This window comes from Micropterus dolomieu, linkage group LG10, assembly GCF_021292245.1.
Source record: "Micropterus dolomieu isolate WLL.071019.BEF.003 ecotype Adirondacks linkage group LG10, ASM2129224v1, whole genome shotgun sequence".
Taxonomy (NCBI): domain Eukaryota; kingdom Metazoa; phylum Chordata; class Actinopteri; order Centrarchiformes; family Centrarchidae; genus Micropterus; species Micropterus dolomieu.
In genome coordinates this window covers 5,201,419-5,223,609 of record NC_060159.1, presented here as the reverse complement: position 1 = coordinate 5,223,609, position 22,191 = coordinate 5,201,419, and the positions used below count along the sequence as shown (strand labels likewise).

General features: G+C 40.0%; 1 protein-coding gene and 1 pseudogene across 1 annotated transcript; both read left to right on the top strand.

The window, feature by feature from the left end:
* The first annotated feature begins 4,840 nt into the window (after nucleotides 1–4,840).
* Nucleotides 4,841–5,840, top strand: LOC123978195 (annotated as a pseudogene).
* Nucleotides 5,841–12,378: 6,538 nt separating this feature from the next.
* On the top strand, nucleotides 12,379–13,374 carry LOC123978025 (trace amine-associated receptor 1-like). The gene has a single exon (XM_046061126.1). It carries the CDS (start codon nucleotides 12,379–12,381, stop codon nucleotides 13,372–13,374), a length of 996 nt encoding a protein of 331 aa, XP_045917082.1.
* Nucleotides 13,375–22,191: the final 8,817 nt, after the last annotated feature.

Below are 22,191 nucleotides of genomic sequence, written 5' to 3'. Positions count from 1 at the left end.
CATGCTTTACCACATGGTCACACAAAATTCTTTTTGCATTTAACCAATAATCATTATGGATCCAGAAATATAGATCAACTTGCCTGATTCAGAGGACAATTTGTACCATGATCTGTTTGAAACGGTTTGCCACTTGCGCTCAGTGGTTAACATACCATGGCCCACCGGGATCTAGCTCCCCTAACAAGATCTCTCCAAATCCTTGCGGATCCCAGGCTTCTTCTCCTCCATCAGCGAGGTCAGGAAATTGCGGACGCTGGAGGCAAGGCCGCGAGAGCCAACACCAACCCTCTCCTCAACAGCAGACTCCCTCTCATACTGTCACCAGCTATTCTTCACAGCACAACACGCCCACCTCTGTAGTCCGGCAATATTTTAAAAAATATGTATTTTTTGAACTTTTGTTATTTTACGACAAAAATACAGCAAGGCACATTACATACAATAAACAGGCACTAAGGATCAAAGTAGAAGCTGTGGCATCCAAAGTCATGAATCTGAAAGTGTACACTCAAACTTATTATGTACAACAACCATAAAAATAAGTCAAGCCTAGTTTTTGTGATGTGACACAGTGTGTGTCTGAATTCAAACAAATATTCAATAAAGACCTGATTTTGTTCAAGGTTATAAAGCCATCTGGGTAGAGGTTTAATAAGCACATTTTAGGACTAAGGGGAACTTCCTTATCAATGACCTGGCTCGCCAGATCCAACACCTGCCTCCAGAATGACAGTACTGGTGGACATTCCCATATACGATGAAATAAAGTCTAGGCAGTTGTCATCCACCTATAAGTCTTGTCATCATCCCAGTCTATCCAACATCAACATCCACACTTACAACTCTCTCATATTTACACTTCGAAGAACTAAAATGGATCAGCTAGGAGTTTCCTTCCCCAAATTCATCAGCTCCAGGTACGCTGCAAAGGCATCACTGCAACATCTACTTTTTCTCACCTAAACTGGAAAAATTACTGGATGAGTTTGACATGTTTATTAAAATTCAAAAGATGAAAGTAAAGTCCAAAATCCCAATGCAACGTAACAAAACAATAATCCAAGCAGTGGAGTGTAATAATCCATGAGCGTGCAGACAGTGAACAGGTAGACGAACGGACACAGGGAGACAAGACAACAATCCGACAAGGACTACACAGAAATGACGACAAACACATAAGGACTCGCTTTTTTTGGGTGGCTCAGGCAAATAATAGCATCACTTGTTCAATCCCTTTTACTTTTTGCAGACACAAGTGCAACAAAACTGTCTGCCGACAGACAGTGAGGCACATTATGTTGATGGCCTTTTATGACTTATGACAGCTTAAAACGACAAGACAAAATGGTTGACTCATTCATATAAAAGGGCCAGTTCACCCAAAACACAATCAAACATAGATAGATAGATACAGATAGGTGATCAATTAAAGGAAAACCCAATATGAAGTGTCTTTGTATGGAGTTAGGGGAGCTTCAAAAGGAGTGGACTGAGGCTGCAGTAGGTGCATCAAGAGCCATCAGGCATCCTCTTTTCAGATGACAGTAAATTCTGCATTTCATTTGGAGGATGTCTTTGTCAAGGTCCCAGCCTGGAGGACGAGTGGAGAAACACAGATTCCAAGTTGCTTGAAGTCCAGTGTGAAGTTTCTACAGTCTGGAGTGCTAAGTGCTGGTGTTGGTCCACTGTGTTTTATCAAGTACAGAGTCAATAATGGATGCTTTCTACCCTCCTACCCAACTTAGGGTACAGTGAAGTGAGAATGCATCTATTATGTCCATGTGTGCTAGGCTAACAACCTATGTAGAGCACACAGCGCCCATTTGATGCACTGGTCAGCTCTTCGTCTGTTTCAGTGCAGTCAGTAAAACCCTGTCCAAGAAGAGCCTGGCCAGCTGGCTTTGTGAGCGAATCTCCCAAGCCTGTACACGGGCGGGAACAGACCCGGTGCGTGCACATTCCACTCAGAAGTGTGGAAGTGTCTACGACGCTTTTTCAGCGGGGTGTGTGTCGAAGAGATCTGCACAATGGCATCTTGGGCTTTACTGTGCCCGTTTGTGCATTTCTATCTCTTGGATATGTCGGGCTGAAAAGTGAGGATCTGGTGACTACTGGGGTGTTGAGGGGGAACATACACTGGCAGTGCCTGACGTTCCAGTGAGAAGTCAGGGCAGTCCAGGTGTTAATGGTCAGGCCAAGCCCCTATTGGTCCAGCGACCTTCTCAGAGGTGTCCCACCATTCTGTCACAAGGTGATGTGGTGGTCGGGGCTTTGGCCGGCCTGTGGCCGACCGGGTGTGGTGGGCTTTGGCTTGTCGCGGCTAGGGCGGACAGTCATCGGGCTCCACCCACTGTACCCAGTAGAGGGCTCTGCCTGTGTGAGATAGAACGAAGGTTACGATATGGTAACCCTAGTTCTATAAGCACAGGCAGAGCCCTCTACCAATGAGCCATGCCACTCTGACGCCGTCTGCTGAAGAGGCGGTCGGATTCTGAGGCAGTAGGGACACTGCTATTTATAAGTGATAAAATTTCAGTGGGCAAGTGCGTGCGTGTGATTGGAAGAGGTAGTACCCACAGAGTCCAGTAGAGGGCTCCGCCTGTGCTTATAGAACTAGGGTTGCCATATCGTAACCTTTCGTTCCATCTGCTGACAAGCTTTATGGAGATGCTGATTTCCATTTCCAGCAGGACTTGGCACCTGCCCACAGTGCCAAAACCACTAGTAACTGGTCTACTAAGAGCAAGCAAGAGAGAGACAGGGAGAAAAACACAGACAGAATCGAAACACACCAAGCACACAACACACAAACCACAGTTGCAGGACAAACAAAAACACTCACTTCCATACAGGTGTCACAGCCGGGGATTTGTGACAGTTGTAGAATTGAACTTGCCCTTAACCACATAAACCACATATTAAAGAAGGAATGAGGGGCAAATGATATAAGTATGGCTCAGGACCTGCAACTATTTTTCAGTTGCCTGTTTTATAAGTCTTAACCTTAAATATGTCTAAGGCTACCTTATAGTGTGTATTAGACTATTGTAAAGTGTTAGGATACTTCATTGTTGCGTGCAGACACTCATTCTTACTCTAACGTACCGCTCTCCAGCTTTCTGCTATAGACAAATATATTTAGTCCAGAGCACCTGCTGCCATTTTTGTATACCTCAGTTCCTGTGTTTTCATGCATAGTTGAGTTGTTTGTTTCCATGTCGGAGGTATGGGTTTTTGGCCATAAGTCTTCCATGGAGACCACTTTTGACTTCTCCAGACTGTAGAGCCATCACTGTTACAGGAGAGGAGAACAACTACACTACTACTACTACACTGATGAAGTGCTTAGAGAAACTGGTTCTCCAACACATAAAGAACATAATCCCAGCCAGCCTGGCTCCTCACCAGTTTGTTTTCAGAGCCAACATATCGTCAGAGGGTGCCATCTTCACTGCCCTCCATTCAGCCTTCACACACCCTGAAAAAAAAATTCAGAATTCAACACGATCTCCCCCATGAAACTGATCAGCAAACTGCAACTGGATATTGGACATCCTCAAAAACAGACCCCAGACATTTCGGAAGAGCAGCTACACCTCCTCCAGTATCACATAATCTGACATGGTCATCTCACATCTCCATGTCGGCGATAAAAGCTCAAAATTGCTGTATTTCTTAAGGACACTTAAGATGGCAAAATTCCCGTGCCAATTTCTTGTCAACTTTTACAGAGGAGCAGTAGAAACCATCCTGACTGGAAACATCACTAACTGGCATGGTATGTCCACGGCCCAGGACCGGAGAGCTCTGCAGCGGGAGATTAAAACTGCTCAGAAGATCATTGGTACCAGGATACTAAAAGACAGTACCCACCCCAGCCACAGTCTGTTCACCCTGTTGGCAAGAGATCTAGAAGCTTCTTTTGTTGCACCACCAGACTACAGAGCAGGTTCTTCCCCCAAGCTATAAGACTCTTAAATTCATCCTCAGCACTGCAGCATGCAAAATATTTTACCGTAATAATTCAATTAATAGCTGAGTTCCAAATACCCTCCCCCATTTACTGGCCTGGTGGGGGTCCACACAAACTCAAGATCATACCAAATTTTCTGACAAAAGTTTTTTCTTCCAAAACTTTTCTAATAAAGGGTAATAAAAACAATGGGCAAGGCATTGGCTTAATTGAAGCCACTACAGGCAAAGAGGAGCTCTTCACTTCTATTTCAAGGGGTCCACAAATAGGCAAAACAAATAAGACACGATAGCTGTAATTGTCGTGAAAAAAAGTGTTGTAAGACAGAAATAATAATACATCTGAGACCCAGTAATGCATTTTTTGGGGGACAATCTTGGCCAAGATATTTTTGCTTCATGGGCAAGGAGCTCATTTGCAGTTAAGATTATTGCATTGCATCTTTATGCAGTACAGTGTATCTTAAATCAGGTTTCTAGAAAAAGAAGTTAAAATACTTTGAAAACATTAGAGAAGATTCAAGGACACATACACATTTTCCCCTCATATCACAAGAAAACATGAATGTAGTTTGATGTATGCCATCTGATTGGACAGACCTTTGTATTTATTATGGTAATGATGTGGGGGCTGATTATTTAAATATCAAGTCTAAAGGTTCAGCACAGTGGCAACTGAGACACACCTCAACACTGTTGCATCGGCTAACTTGAGGCGCATGGTATGACTCTTACTAAACTACAGGTCTTTAGTGATTTTAAGTGACTTATTGTCTGTGTTCCAACATTCATTTTGTGTACTTAAAGTATTTAAAATGTTTTCTGAATGTAATAATGGAACATTGAATTGCAGGAATCTAGAGGCATGGAACCAGAACTGACTGTCAACAGGACTTTCACGGTTAATGACATACATCCCTGTTATGAATTCGATAATACAACATACGTATTTAAGACCAACCCTTCCATAAAATGTATATTATTATATATTTTTCTTGGTTCATTGTCTGTTGTCACAATATGTGGAAACCTTCTTGTAATAACCTCCATCACTTACTTCAAACAGCTCCACATCCCTACTAACTACCTCATCCTGTCTCTGGCTGTGGCTGACCTGCTTGTAGGAGTTTTAGTCTTTCCTTTCAGCATGGCATTTACTGTAACCTTGTGTTGGTATCATGAAGGTTTATTTTGTAAAGTACGAGGAAGCTTTGATGTTACACTGAGCACAGCTTCTATTTTGAACTTATGTTGTATTTCTATTGACAGATATTATGCAGTGTGTCAGCCTCTCGCTTATAAAAGTAAAATCAATGATCGTGTTACTGTGATCATGATACTGGTGAGCTGGGGATTTTCTGCTCTAATTGGAATTGGCATCGTAATTGCAGGTTTTAATCAAGGAAAATGTGGAGAAAGTTGTTTAATTGATTCTCTAATATCAACCACTCTGGCATGTATTTTCTCTTTTTATATCCCTGTCATTATATTGCTCTGTATCTACCTGAAGATATTCCTTGTTGCACAAAGACAGGCAAAATGCATTCAGAACACAACGTGTCAGAGCACAAAGTCTGGAGCAACTGTCAAAGATGGAAAGAAAGGCCACTAAAACTCTGGCTGTAGTTATGGGAGTTTTTCTCTTATGCTGGACTCCTTATTTCCTGTGTATCATCTTTCAGCCTCTAACATATGATGTAACACCAGTTGCTGTGATTGAAACACTTAACTGGCTTACACTGTCAAATTCAATGCTCAATCCATTTATTTATGCTTTCTTTTACACCTGGTTCAGATCAGCTTTAAGAATGATAATTTCTGGGAAAATATTTCAAGGTGATTTTGTAAACTTAAAACTCCTTTAAATTTTTGATTTGACTGTCCAAATACCATTTTAATTGGAGAATGGTGATAAAGGTTGAAACAATATTATAACTATAATATATTCACTGTCTGACAAATATTTACTGTATATACACACTTGTATTTCTTGTTTAACACTGAAAATTACGCTCATTTTAGCACAATAACACTTGCAGATAACAGATAAATTTGGAATTTGAGTTTATTTAACCAGTGTAAATAACTTAGCAGGGCATTCCATATGGCTCTGTGACTATTGCTCTGTGACAGATAGTGTCCTATCAAATACTGTTTGTTACCTATACGTCTGTTATAACAGATGCCTGCCTCAAGGTCTCCACTGTAAGATCCCTTCCACACACCCATGTTCACAAAATTTCACATTTTCTTTCAAAATCAAATACCCATGTGTAATGACATCATGTCTGTAATAATTAAATGTATGTCATTTCTGTGAAAACTACAATATTATGGAAAAGTCAAAAAGCAAAACTTTCATGTATTCTAGATTGATTCCACAAAAAGTTAACTTTTTCAGAAAGTTAACTTTTTTGTTTTATCTTGATGATTACAACTTACAGCTCATGGAAATCAAAAATCCACATCTCACATAGCCCTCAGCTCCTGCAGTCACACATGCCACTGCAGCCAAAGCAGCAGACGAGTCCAGCAATAACGGCACAGGAAACCACAGCCGTAAGATAGCTTAAATGTTGGTACCACTTTTATTCTGTCATTACATTTTGAGTAATTTAACTGTTGTTGCTTTGCTATTATAATCATTATTATTAAGACAGACATTACATTGTTAGTGTAGAGTGGTGGTTACAATACTTGCTTTCTATTGCTTTTATTTTATGTAATTCTTATTAATGCACCAATACAACAAAGCAAATTGCTTATAAGTTAGAACTTGGCAATAAACCCCGATTCTGAGCATTTATTTGGGGTAATAAAGCCTGGCTGTTATTTTGGGGCTCTCTGTGATGGGGGTATTGCACAATCTTGCAATTGTCATTTCCAGTTAGTGCACAACAGCAGTGCTTGATTTGAGGCAAAGCTATCCTGTCGAAATAAACGCACTAAGCAAGTAAGTACATAGTGTACGCAGTGTACTGCATGTTAGTATATGAAAGGAAGTACTTGAATTGAGACACAGCACATACTCCTTGTGAAGTATACATGGACCAGCAAGGACAGAACAGAAATGACATACATTTAAACGCAAGGTAACGAGCAGGGTGGGAACAAGACCAGTTGGAGCACATGAGGAAATCAGACAGAACACAGAGGCAGGCAAGAAGGTGACACCAATCATCAGACAAGACAGGACCAGACCTAATGCAGAAACAAACTGAACAACCCAACAGATGAAAACTAAACAGAACAGGAAACAAGCAGACAGAGCACAAGACAAAAACTATCAGGACATGAAACCCAAGACACAGAACAGACCAAACAACGAAACAGACAGAGACCCAAACTAACACTTACCAGACAGGCAGACAGAAGCCAAGCATGAATGAAACACCAGACACTAACAGAATAAAACAAGAACGAAGACAGGCACAGAATAAAACCAAACAAGACAGGAAACCGACAACACTCAAAGTACAAAACAAACCAAGCAGACTAATTAACTGATAATACAGACAGACTCCAGACAAAACGGTGAAACAGACTAAAACAAGGATGATGACATAGAAACTCAGTGCAGACAAGATCAAAATGATAAACACAGATGTAAATAGACCAGGGGCCTGTATCACAAAGCGAGTTCAACATACCCAGGATATATTTTCATTAACTGTGGCCTGTATTACAAAGGGAGTTCAACCTACTCAGAGTTAACTCAGGGTTATCAAGCAAACTCAGGGTTAACAAACTCTGACTGTCTACACTGGGGTTAAACTGTACTACAACAGTGAATAAGATGTTGGTTAGTTGAGTCGGTGTTAACTAAATTGGACTTGGTGCACGTTTGCATAAAAGGGCATGTTCCGCTATGCAGACAGAGTTTTTCGCAACGGCGCATGCTCCGTATTTTCCCCAGAAGAATCCATGTTGATATTGTCAGGGTATGAGGAGTTTAAGGACACAATAACAGCCAAATCTAACACTGTGTCGGCCGACAAAGCCAGGGAGGATTGTTGGTATCGCATTCAGTAAATTTGTAATAACCTCCACATTGTTCTTATTATAGGCTAATTCTTTATTATGTAGCCTATTTTATGGACCCTTCATTTATGTGCAATATCATTAAGATGTAAAGATACAACTGCACATTATGTCCACTGTAATAAAAAAAATTGGAGCCATGGGAGAGGGGGAAAGAATTTTCAAGATTACTGAGGTAGATTTAAAAGAAAATAATAATCACAACAAGCTACAAACTTGGATATATTCTCTGACATTGTATACATTTATGAGAGAAACTCGCAAAATAATGTTGTTTTTTTCAAATTGCTTCACTTTCCAAGGCTGCAACATCACACACACCCCTTTCCTGTATTATGCATGTGGTGGAAAATTATGTTAGGCTTCACAATCGGATTTATCAGTGAGGAAATAGGTGAGTTTAGCCCACAGTCATAGGTGTTTCTGTTCTTTGATTTGATACTTTCATCTAGGATTTGTGTTCTCGGTCTATTAACCCGCAACATGGCTCCATATTTTTTGGGCATGTAAAATAGTCAATTTGAATATGTGACAACAATTAGGATAATTCACTTCTCAGAAACTGTCCCGTTAATTAATCAAGATCTCCTCCCTCAAATCACAGAGGCTGCAGGGCTCGCTGTATGAGCGTAATGCTGTTGTGTGAAGAATAATGTCATTTCAGCTGTAACCGCAGTGGAACAAGTCAGGATGAAATCTAAAAATATTTTATTAAGTGGTGTGAAATTAATATCAAAGTTATCATCATTAACACTGGGTACGGATGTGGTGTGTAGTCCACGTATACAGGGTAACCTCGAGTTAACCACGAACAAAACCTGCTCGAAGCAGTTTAGAGATGCAGCGTAAATTGCCATGGAAACAGACCTCGGTTAACACCTATCCACCTTTCATAGTACGGGTTAACTGGGAAGTTACACCTGACGTCACAAAGTTACTCCTGAAGTTACCTAGATAAGCCAGTTACCTCACTTTGTAGTACAGGCCACTGGCTTCACTAACCCTAACAATCACGATCTGGATAAGCATTCCCAAAAGGCTGGTTACCAACTCAATAACTCAACCGAGGGTTTCCCAATCGAGCCGTGAGCGCATTCACATAAAAGAGGCAGTGTTAGCAGCAGATGATCAATCGCAGACATGAACAAGTCCACTGGCAGCAGAGCGGCATATTTTACAAACAAAGAGCAAACTGTAACACTGCAGAGATACCACATAGCCTAGTCTAAATAATACAGCTGCAGCTGACACCCACAGGGAGACAGAAACAATGTGAATGCGCAAATGAACAGGCGTATTCTATAATAATGCGTTGATTTGATATTGTTGTTTAATTTCAATATCCCTACCAAACTTCTCATAATATTCGGCCTCACATAAGAAAAATGAAACCCGTTTATTTTAACGTCTGTGACAGGCTGTGTGAAACGGACTGGGGAGCAAATAAAAAATATAAAACACATTTCAAAGCTTACAAGGCTTTTTTAAACTGTAGTATGTACTAAGTTTTTGTTCATTCTACATTCAGGGAAGAAACAACAAAGAAGAAAAAAACATTTTTTAATTCCCTTTCTCTCCCAGTCATTAAAGGTCAGGTCGGTTCTAACTTGGTTTAAATCTATCATCATAGGCTAACCAGCTCAACGGTCTCACTCCTCTCCTAGTTTATGTCTATTGATAAAATCAGACCAGATGTTCAGTGTAAGCTTACCAGGCTGTCAATCAGTCTCTGTAGGATGATATTGCTAGCCTACAAAAGTTTCACATCACGGCAGCAAACATAAAAGCAACCTATAAAACAGTCTGTGGGATTTCCTACAGATGGTGATGTCATTTCCAAAGAGATCTGATTGGTCAGTAGGCGGCGTTTTCATTCAGTTGATCTCTTGACGATTGTTGATCTGGAACATAACCTGCTCCGGAGCAGGTTAGCCGTTCAACAGAAGTTACCATGGAGATCTACCCCAGAACCACTGTCACTGTGGTACTGAAAACCCCGAAGTTACCTCGATAAGCTCAAATCCTGCTGCCCCAGGGGCCTGTACCACGATTTTGCCTGTCTGAACTCCCATGGATTTGTTTGCCTTCAGTTAGGACTTTCCTCTGGGATTTTGCCTCCCTATTTCTGTTAAATCTTTAATAAACACCAAAAACGGTATGTGCTCCTGCATTTGGATCTATTTGGATCACTGGGACCTAACAAAAGTGAATTAGTCCATTGTTGTCTTAATTTGACTTGACTTGACTGCAGCTTGGATTGGTCAATTACCTGTGACTTCAGACATCTCATTGACAAAACCAGCAGCACGAGGTCTGTCTCTTTCTCTTTCCATTCTCTCCGCTCTGCTCCTCATCTGGACGGAACCGCAGGCCACAGCGGCCTCCCAGCTTGGCCTGGTCAAACCAGACACCAAGCAGACCTCTTTAATTTTACAGCTGCGACACAAGGTCCCACTTAAGATCCTGCAACCAGGAGAACAGACAGAGCGACTGGACCCTCTCATCTGTATCACGACACAGACAGCAATTAAACACTTCTTTTCCATCTGGCTCCATCCACAACAGACCTGTCAGCTAACATAGCAACACCCAAGCATCTTTTTCTTCAATGGACTAGTAAGATACTGGGCATTGCATAGCTTCACATAGCTTAACTGCAACGTTAAATTGGTTAAGCACAGGACTGTTTAGCTGTTGTAAATGTACATTGATGTGTTTTATTGTTGTGATCATTAATGTGAGGTTATGTAATCACAGTCCTCAGCCATTGCTAAATTGGTTAGAAATGTTATGCTTCACACAGACACACCGTCTTTGCATGGTAACTAACTCCTTTTAACTTGGCACTGTTACACAGATAACATAAGTACACACGTACTTCTATTCGCTTACTTGATGCTTGCCTGTGTTAGCAATGTTGTCGACTCGAGCAAAATCAGACAGAGGTTTAGCTGCCAGTTATAAATCCCGAGTTGATGTTAGCCAACTTACTAGATAACACTCCCAGACATTGGTAACATTGCTGTAAGTGCTCTTGCGTTGGTTGTTGTCAAGCTTTGTTGGCTTGCTTGCCACCCAAGTTTTAAGCAAAATTATGCTGCTACTGGTGGAGTAAGGTGCCAGGCGACATAATTGGGCTCAGCAGGCTTTACGGACAACATGTTGGGAGACACAAAAACACCGAAGAAGATGATGACAGAAGAAGCTGAGATGAGAGTGACCAAGAAAGGCTGGTGGACGTTGGTGAAAGCTTCATTAAATAAAAGGCAGCAAAACAGATGCATAGCTGGCATTCTTTCAGTTCGACTAGTGGGTGGCTGGTTTGCTATGTCTTGTGTTGTCACATTTGCTTTATCTTTGACTGTGTTGGCAAAGTAGTCGACTTGCTAGTTTTTGATCATAAGTAATGTAATTGTAACAAATGCACGTGCATAGCTGTCTTTATTATTGACAGACACATTCACTTACAAATTGCACAAAAAAACCCAAATCTTACATAATGTTGCTTTTAAACACTTGCAAGTGAACACACCCAAAATTCATGTATCATCATCACCATTTTGTATCTTTGGATTTCATGCCAACAGGAAACAGGTACCCACATCTGGCTGAATTAGCAAAGTGTGTGTTAATTTATGAAATGAGATAGAGGTTGATAAAAAACTGTTCCAATTCCAAAGGTTTTTCAGAGTGGCACACTGACTAAGGACACACAACACTGTTCTTGCATGGACTATACTGAGGTGTTAGAACAGACTCAAGGACACACATACATTTTATATCCCTCATATCACAGGCAAACAAAGGAGAGGAGAGGAACAACAAGAGGGGGAAAACACCAAAACAATCTCACAGCTCTGACCCAAACCCTAGTAAATGTGGATGGATTAATATAAGGAGTATAGGAGAGGAAAGGTTAAGGATAAAAACACAATACATATATATCTATAAGCCATAACAATAATAGTAATAATAATAATATTAAAAGATCATACATAAAAGATCAAATATAAGAGGACACAATTTTCTGCCATAACAGAATATAGTGTATGCTATCTGATTGGACAGATCTTTGAATTTATTATGCTAATTATGTGGGGGCTGATTATTTAAATATCAAGTCTAAAGGTTCAGCACAGTGGGAAAGTGAATGAGGACACACCTCAACACTGATCGGCTAACTTGAAGTGCATGGTGTGACTCTTAATAAACTACAGGTCTTTAGTGATTTTAACCTTGTTATCTTTGTTCCGAATGAATATTGATGTTGTTGTGGATATATGCTGAAGGAAATATCAATAACATGATTTTAAATGTTTAATTGTTTAATAATGGAACATTGAATTGCAGGAATCTAGAGGCATGGAACCAGAAGTCAACAGAACTTTCACTGTTAATGACATACATCCCTGTTATGAATTTGATAATACAACTTATGTATTTACAAGCAACCCTTCCATAATATGTGTATTGTTATATATTTTCCTCTGCTTATTATCTGTTGCCACAATATGTGGGAACCTTCTTGTAATAACCTCCATCACTTACTTCAAACAGCTCCACATCCCTACTAACTACCTCATCCTGTCTCTGGCTGTGGCTGACCTGCTTGTAGGAGTTTTAGTCTTTCCTTTCAGCATGGCATTTACTGTAACCTCATGTTTGTATCACGAAGATCTATTTTGTAAAATAAGAGATGGCTTTGATGTATCGTTGTGCACATCTTCTATTCTGAACTTATGTTGTATTTCCATAGACAGATATTATGCAGTATGTCAGCCTCTGACATATACAACTAAAATTAATGTTCATGTTACTGTGATCATGATCCTGGTCAGCTGGGGTATTTCTGCTCTAATTGGAATTGGCATCATAATTGGAGGATTCAGCCAAGGAACATGTAAAGAAATATGTTCAGTTGATATTGTAATGGCAAACACTATGGGACCTGTTTTCTCATTTTACCTCCCAGTGATCATAATGCTCTGTATCTACCTGAAGATTTTCCTTGTTGCACAGAGACAGGCACGCATCATCCAGAACACAGCCTGTCAGAGCACAAAGTCTGGAGAAACTTTCAGTAAGATGGAGAAAAAAGCCACCAAAACTCTGGCTATTGTGATGGGAGTTTTTCTATTATGTTTGACTCCTTACTTTCTTTGTATCATCTTACAGCCTTTCACTTATAATCCCCCACCAGTCTCTGTGATTGAAACACTTAACTGGCTTACACTGTCAAATTCAATGCTCAATCCCTGTATTTATGCTTTCTTTTACAGCTGGTTCAGATCAGCATCTAGAATGATCATTTCTGGGAAAATATTTCAAGGTGATTTTGCTAATTCAAAATTGTTTTGATTGTTTGATGTAGTGCTGAAAATTTGCCATGCCAATAAGGTTGGATAAATAAAATGTACATTTATCTCAATATTGCACACAGTGTGGTTTATCAAAAATAAACAAACAAATAACTGAAATAGAACTTTTTACACAGTTTTAATTCAGTGTTACACAAACTCTACAGATAAATACTATAATAATATAATCCATGAAAATGATAATGTTCAGATTTTGTTGAAACTGATCTGGACAGGTGTTGCATCATCCTGAGAGGGGTTTCTAATATTTGATGGAGGATGCAGGGGAGGGAGGCTAGGGGCTTTTGGTTTATTTAAAATTGCTTATAAGAAGAATGTTCATAGTTATGTGCTTTGCATTGAATGTGTTGTCCAAAAATGATTAAAGCATATCAGTTAGCTACACAAATGACATTGCACTGGGTCACACGTTTCTTCACCACAATGAAAATATTCCTGTTGTTTCTTTACTCCTATTTCAGTAATATTTACTAAAACTACAGTGTCCACATGTTTGGGGAATTACTGAACATTAAAAAAAAAAAGTAAATTAGTTAAAGATTTTATTTCTTTAGTAGGACAAAATGGGTGTGGGGCTGAGAGGCTAAGAGTTGATTAATTAGTTAATTATGAGTTTTTTAATATTTAATGGGATTTGTTGACTATGTTGAAAACAGATAATAAAGCCAGATTTATCCTTTCATTATTATTGTTTTCAATCATTTGGCTAAAATGTATGTTTAAATAAAATTTTCATAGGAAGCTATTCTGGAACTGCAGCTATTAAAGATGTTCAGAAAAAAACAGCAGTGTACAGACACAACTCGCCACAATGAGTCATTTCAGCTTTAGCAGAGCCACATGAAGTCATGTTCAGAGACTGCTGTCTGCCTCATCCTCTCTCTGGCAGGTTATGCTGCAGGTGTTACTTGTCTTCACACCAGCAAAGCAGCAGGATCACCTTGCCTAGACTACTGATTTTTTACTTTCTGGTTCAGTGCATACATTGGTAGGACAAGAACTCGTGACTCTTTGAACCAAATTCCTTGCATTGCCATTGCTGAACCTGTACAACTGGAAGGCATATTTGTACCCAAGAACGCCTGCCCCTAGCTCAGGAATGAAGGAAAATAGGTCAGACAAATGAAAGTGGCCCCTAGTGACCTACCTTCTTTATTTGGAGCAATAACTGGTACACTACACCTTAACCTTAACTGACTGTGACAATTTGGTTGTAATATGTGAAATAAAAAATAAAACATCTGGACAAATAAAGTCTACCATCAAAGTTCTGGCCCACCGGTGCTCCCAATGGCTGGCTCGACTCTTAATGACTTAACCCAACAGCTGGACTGGAATAAAAAAAGTCCTCATATTGCTAAAATACTACTTAACTTAATCAATTCTGCCTTTACCAGTAAGAGATGTTTGTTTTGTTATTGTTTAAGAGGATCACAGTCATACATCTTCTATGAATGAAAATGGTATTTGTGTCAGGGAAAAAACAGTAATGTAACAGCAGTATATACATTTACTATGCCCAATGTATTAATGTATTGATATAAGACTAAAACACCATGTATTGGTTTTAGGCAGCGTGGGATCAAATGTCCCCTCTGAACGAGCATGAGACATGTTCATGAAGCGCAGGCTTATTATGTCATCATTCACCAGCCTGTTAGCGCCCCATCCTGTCTGGTTTTAGTTATTACAGTAGAAAGCATTACTCAACCCAAAAGTTATCTGAAGAATTTCCTTGTGTGATAGAGCTGATTTGAATGACAAAAGACAGATTCATATCAGTTACAACATAGGATTTCTTTTTCTTTTTCTCACAGTCCCTGTCCCTTAGATTATCTAGTTCCAGATATCCTGTGCTGTAATCTTGAGTCAGGAGAATGACCAACCACCCTTTTACAGACCAGACACAATATTGAATTAAATGTGTTTATTTTTTAGTATAACACATAAAAATACACAAATACAAACAAACATACTGTACAAATATAATGTGTTAATTTAAGAAAAGGCTTGAGTGAAAAGGAAAGAGAAATTGAATGATCTTGTCTGATTTTTTTGTCCTGGTTAGAATAATTTGAGTTCTGGATAAGTTGTAGTCTATGGATTGGTTTGTTTGAAAGACCCATACACATACACTCACCTGCCACTAGGTACACCTTGGTAGTCTAGTCACCTTGGTTGGACCCCCTTTTGCCTTCAGAACTGCCTTAATTCTTTGTGGCGCACTTTCAATAAAGTGTTGGAAACATTCCTCAGAGACTTTTGTCCATATTGACATGATAGCATCCCGCAGTTGCTGCAGATTTGTCGGCTGCACATCCATGATGAGAATCTTCTGTTCCACTACATCCCAAAGGTGCTCTATTGGATTGAGATCTGGTGGCTGTGAAGGCCAGTGGAGTACAGTGAACTCATTATCATGTTCAAGAAGCCAGTTTGAGATGATTTGAGCTGCGTGACATGGTGCATTATCCTGTTGGAAGTAGCCATCAGAAGATGGTACACTGTGAACATAAAGGGATGGACATGGTCAGCAACAAGACTCAGGTAGGCTGTCGCGTTTCAGCGATGCTCAGTTGGTACTAAGCGGCCCAAAGTGTGCCAAGAAAATATCCCCTGCACCATTACACCACCACCACCAATCTGAACCGTTGATACAAGGCAGGATGGATCCATGCTTTCATGTTGTTTACGCCAAATTCTGACCCTACCATCTGAATGTTGCAGCTGAAATCGAGACTCATCAGACCAGGCAACGTTTTTCCAATCTTCTATTGTCCAGTTTTGGTGAGCCTGTGTGAATTGTAGCCTCAGTTTCCTGTTCTCAGCTGACAGGAGTGGCACCTGGTGTGGTCTTCTGCTGCTGATGTGTTGTGCGTTCTGAGATGGTATTCTGCATACCTCGGTTGTAACAAATGGTTATTTGAGTTACTGTTGCCTTTCTGTAATCTGGAACCAGTCTGCCCATTCTCCTCTGACCTCTGACGTCAACATGGCATTTTCGTCCACACAACTGCCGCCAACTGGATATTTAGCTATTTGTGCACTTAGCTATTTGTGTTAACAAGTAATTGAACTAGTGTACCTAATAAAGTGAGTGTAGACTGATATATAGAGATGTTTCCCTATTGCCCAGGATGAAAAGCTAAATATGCTAGCCTATGTGGCTAACATTAGATTTATTATACGTGTGTTCATGCTTCATACACTTTACAGATGTAGCCGCTGTACAGACTGAAATAAAAAAAAAGTCAGATTGTAAAAGTTAGACTATCACTGTGAAGTTGATTAGCTGAGAAACACCCAGGTAAGTGCATACTGCCAGTCAGGAGTAATTGGTGCTCTACATGTCTAAATGTTTCAGTGTAGATGCTCCAGCAGGTTAGTGATATATGATCTGAGCTGTTGAATTAAGATTCCTCTTTTCCCTCACGTGTCTTCTCTAGTGATGCTGTTGTCATCCTGTTCTCTAATGTTAGCAGTACAGAGTGACAACACAGTGTAGTGCCAAACCAAATCTATGTTTGAAGATTCTATTGGAAATTGGTTTAGAACAAGACACTAAGTTAACCGAAGTCACATTGTGCATCATCCAAGTCACATGCAACACTTTCTAAAGAGTCAGTCAGTCTGTCTGTACCTAGGGGACGGACCACAGAGTTTGTTTTTATCAGGCAACTGTGTCAGACAGTTAAGCTAAAGACAGAGAGGAGAGACAGAGATACACTTCCTACTGCAATGTAAAGCAACCAATGGCATTTACTTTAACAACTCAGATTTCAAAGAGCTAAATGACTTCTCAAAATTAGAAATACAACTAAGGGAAGGAGACGGCATATTTTGCTGCCACAACCTGAGAGGAGACAGTGAGTGACCTAGACACCAACAGCACACACACACACACACACACACAAAACACAGCCTTGAGGCACTATCTTCAAGACAGTCATTGACATAACGCATTCCCTAGCCCCTTATCCTAACCTTACCCCTTTACCTATAACCTAATTCTAACCTGAACCCTAAAACCAAGTCTTGACCTCAAAAAGCCTTTTAAACTTGTTGGGTCCAGCAATTTGGTCCCCACAAATCTGTCAAATGGACAGTATTTAATATACATATATTTATAATATGTATTTTAAATACAAAACAGGATTCTGTAATTTGTATTTTATAGGGTTGATAAAATTGTTTTATCAAAATACATTAGTGTTTTGTATTTTGCTGTGTAAAAATACTTTAAAATACTTTGTGAGAAATATGACATCATAAAAATGCTGCCTCTGATTGGTACCTGCTCAGTTATTTGCACAGACTTGTTGAGATCAGAACAGAAAACTGTTCCAGACCTGAAGAAGGTCATGGTGAGAAACACTGGTTGGAAACGTCGTACGTTGCCACCTTTCCATCAATTCTTTGCATAAATTGCTGGAATTCTTGACAGTTCATGTTAAATTTTGGTTTTGGTTTTATCAGCCTAGACTAAATTGTTTACCAATTAACTGGCTAACAATTTGACCCAAGTAGCAGTTGCTTGCAAATTGCTGCCTATGTTAGTCTGCCACAAGATTGAAGCTGTTGCTCTCAAATATTGTCCACTTAATCAACATGAGTGTGCTGGTGACCGATAGATAAAATCAGTTTGCAAAGTGCTTCCATGACACCTTTGAAAAGTATTTTTAGTATAATACAAAAATACAGTGGTTTATTTTAATATATGGCATGGCTGCCGTGTCTTTTAGTTTATTTTGATACACTTAAAATTAGGGTAATTGTTATGTTATTTTAAAATACATTTTGATGTATCTATGCCCATCCCTGCCCACATATATAGTGGAATCCCTGTTTTTGGACCCCACAAATAACGAAAAAACAAGCCCTCAATGGTAAAAGAAATGCTCAATAAATAAATAAACATCCTACAGTCTGATAGACTGCATTCAAAAATATATTAACAATATATGTTGGCATTAATAAAATTGTACAATGACACATATATGATAAATCTCTTTATGTTGCTTCTTTATTATATAATACCTTTGTATTAATAACCTTATTTATCAACTTCTATCCCATTTAGTAGGATCTTTGTTTATTTATTGTGAATTTTTTTACTGTATTTATTTTCGATTGTGTCAGACTCATCAGTCATAAAATCCAACAATCCAGCTGTCTTAACTTACTGTATATTCAGTGTGGCTTTCACAGTTTGTTTACAGTCTGATGCAATGATATGATGGAAATGTACGTCTCCTGTTAGAGGTGTGAATGACTGTTGAGTCTTTGCTCCCTGAGCTGCTCTGGTGGTGCACAGCGCTCCGCTTGTCCCTTAAGGCCCGTTGCATAAGCAAATTAATTGTCACTTTGCAATTACGTAACATGCAAAAGTAAGTCTCTTTTGCAGGTAATCTACCTTATATTTAAAATCTGAGTATCAACTGCACACAATACAAAATTAAAACATCTATGTTGTTTTTCTATTTGTTGGTTAGTGGCTTTGAAAAAGTTTTGCTTTCTCTTCTGTGAAGGAGAGTTGCATACAGCTCAAATTTACAGTAAAAAAATATTTCGATTCTGACCTGATTCCCAATAAAAACTAAGCATCAAAATGTCCAGCAGATTTTCCTTTTTAAATAGCTGGCAGTTGTGTTATGTGGAGCACGGTCTCCTTTCCCAAGATTCCCAGCCTGCTGGTGAAACACCCCTGTGCTAGGAATGTTATAATCAGGGTTGGGAGGGTTACTTTAAAAATGTAATCCAGTACAACTCCTAATTACTTGTTAAAAAATGTAATCAGTAATGTAATCCAAGTACCAGGAAATAAAAGTAATGTAACCTGATTACTTTTAGTTACTTTTGGATTACGTCAATACCAAATACGCAAATAAAGACAAGAGAGTATCAAAGATGTGTATTTTTAGAGAAACAACTACTGGTCAAAGCTCACTCTGCCCGTACTGGGAACAGGTGTTGTCCTTTCTCCAGGATTATTCCAGCTCTGTGTCCTTTCACCGTGGAGCCTAAGTGTGGGCTGGTGGGAATAAGTTTGCGTTGTCGGCATCTCAGGTTAAAACCGTAGATGGTTTTTGTAGTCTGCAATTTTCCTGGCTATCCTTTCATACTCTCGTACCTATCTGGGGGTGTTCATCCCAAAATGATTAGCAAGATGTCTGTGAAGGTTCTCAGTCATCCAGGTCATAGTTATCCAAAGAAGGTTAAAGTTAAGGGCAACTGGTACAGATATGTGGACGACACCTGGTTCAAAATTAAAACCCAGGAACACATCAACTCCGTGGACAGTAACATCAAGTTCACACAAGAAGATGTCCAAAACAACAGTTTGGCCTTCCTGGACAGTGCTGTACACATTGAAGAGGACAAGAGCAAATTGGAGTGTACAGGAAACCCCCACACACACGGATCAAAACTTACTTTTTGATTCCCACCACCCACTGGAGCATAAGCTAGGGGTCATGAGAACCCTGCACCACAGAGCGGACAACAGACCAACAAGAGAGAAGGAACAGAACCACCTGCACTTAAAGCCTGTGGATACCGTAAATGGACCTTTGTGAAAACAGCCACAAGATCCAGGAAGAACAAAACTACAGGGATTGAAGAAAAGAAGGTCAAACACATTGTGATGAACATTGTGATTCCATACGTGTCTGGAGTATCAGAGAAACTCAGGAGGATTTTCAACAAACACAACATCCCTGTGTTTTTTAAACCCAAGAACACACTAAGACAGATGCTGGTACACCCCAAAGACCGCACACCCAAACACAAGAAAAGCAATCTAGTGTATGCGGTCCAATGCAGTGAGGAATGCACAGACCTGTATATTGGGGAGACTAAACAACCACTACACAAACGCATGGCTCAACACAGAAGGGCCAACTCCTCAGGTCAAGACTCTGCAGTCTACTTACATCTGAAGGACAGAGGACACTCGTTTGAGGACCACCAGGTGCACATTTTAGACAGAGAAGATGGATGGTTTGAAAGAGGTGTCAAGGAAGCCATCTACAACCCGGGGGTTGAACAGAGGAGGGGGTCTACGCCACCACTTATCCCCCACTTACAACGTGGTCCTTCCATCACTTGCCAGGAAACTCAACAAATGTAACCTTTTGGCCTCAGGTGAAGATACCAACGATGGTCGTTCAGTCTTGGCCTCGGGGTGGTTCTAACGACCATAACGACTGTCGTTACAACAACCAGGAACACTAACGAACCAGCGGTATCGACGATCCTGGCAAACGACCCCACTGAGGTTAAATAGCTGAGTTTCCCTACCAGTCAGTCAGAACTGTAAAGTCTCTCTGATGAAGGACGAAACATCTTCTAGTATCTTTGTCCAAGTCCAGCTGCCCTTGACTTTAACCTTCTTTGGTAGTATTCCCAGTGGTCAAACTGGCCTCTGTCGATCTCGGAGGCTATGCTTGGACCAGGGTCCCGCTGCCGTGTTTACTCACTAAGAGCTGGAATCAGTCCAAATAGAGTCTGCATGATGGCGTAGGGGCGTAACCACATTCAACTACTGGCTACACGGCAATCAATATCTGGGACAGATCCCTCACTAGCTGTGTGTATTTACGGGAAACACATAAATAGCAAATAGCACTCCGCTTTCAGTTTCATGGAAACTTTGTGCTTAAAGTAATTCCTATGTGTAATCCCCATTTTTACAAAATGTACCATTGCGTCTACAGTTACTTTAATTTTCTATCCTGATTACTTAACGCCGTTACGTGTAAAATAAACTACCCAGCTCTGGTCTTGACGGAGCCTAATACATGCCGGCATTCAGTGCGATTTTAAGAACGTTCCTAAGACGGTGATCTTCCACAATACTAATCGGACTGCAATTTGTAGCTATCCACTTCGCAATGGTAATTGTTTTCTTTTCTTTCGTTTATCTGTGCTTCTCCCACACGCTGCATCAAAGTAGTCTGTAGTCTCCCTCCACTGTTTCTTTGGGTGGGTGATTTGCTGGCTGATCAACATCCCACCCCTCATGTGACCCATGGCTTGACTTTATGTGTATTCAGAGCCAGTGAGCAACAGACTTAGGCCTATATAATAATAATAATAATAATAATAATAATAACTGCGTTAATGCAGTGGTCTGCCAATTGCTGACCACTGCAGTAGATGTTCACGAGACCTTGTGAAGACAATTAAACGTTGAGGTAAATTTAAAAGACATGACCTGGGCAAAAAAGGAAAAAAGGCTTTAAAAATCCCACGCTGGAAGCAGACAAAGAAGAATGGACAATTTGGTCGCAGAGATTCCTAGGGGCAGTGTGAGGGACCATGCAGTTAGGCATGAGGAGTCAAGAGGGAAATTTAAAACAAAAGGGTTTTATTTACCAAAAAAATCATTACAACAAAAGATAAAGTTTTGGGCCCTTAAAAGAGGTCAAATAAACAAACTAAAGCTCTGAACATAAGAGACTCAAAAATACAACTGACCTGCTATACAACAAACAAAGGGGACTTATATATTGGCTGATCAGACCAATTTTGACACACAGGGGAAGACTAACAACAACAACACTACATCATAACTGCAAACACAACAATACTTATGTAAAAACTTATTCCAAAAGAAATGTACATTTACTTAACCTTAACTCAAAAATACTCAAATATAATATAAATCTAAACCCCAAAATATTTAAGGAGAGAATAAAGCCACCCCCCAGACATAGCAAGCAGTGGTAGTGTCCAATCAGGCCACCTCTCCTATAAAGCTGCTCCTGCTCCGAGCACCAACCCTTTAAGCCAGCAG

Bases quoted from the DNA above. Each gene is read 5' to 3' on its own strand.
- LOC123978025 (XM_046061126.1), top strand. From the start codon at position 12,379: ATGGAACCAGAAGTCAACAGAACTTTCACTGTTAATGACATACATCCC.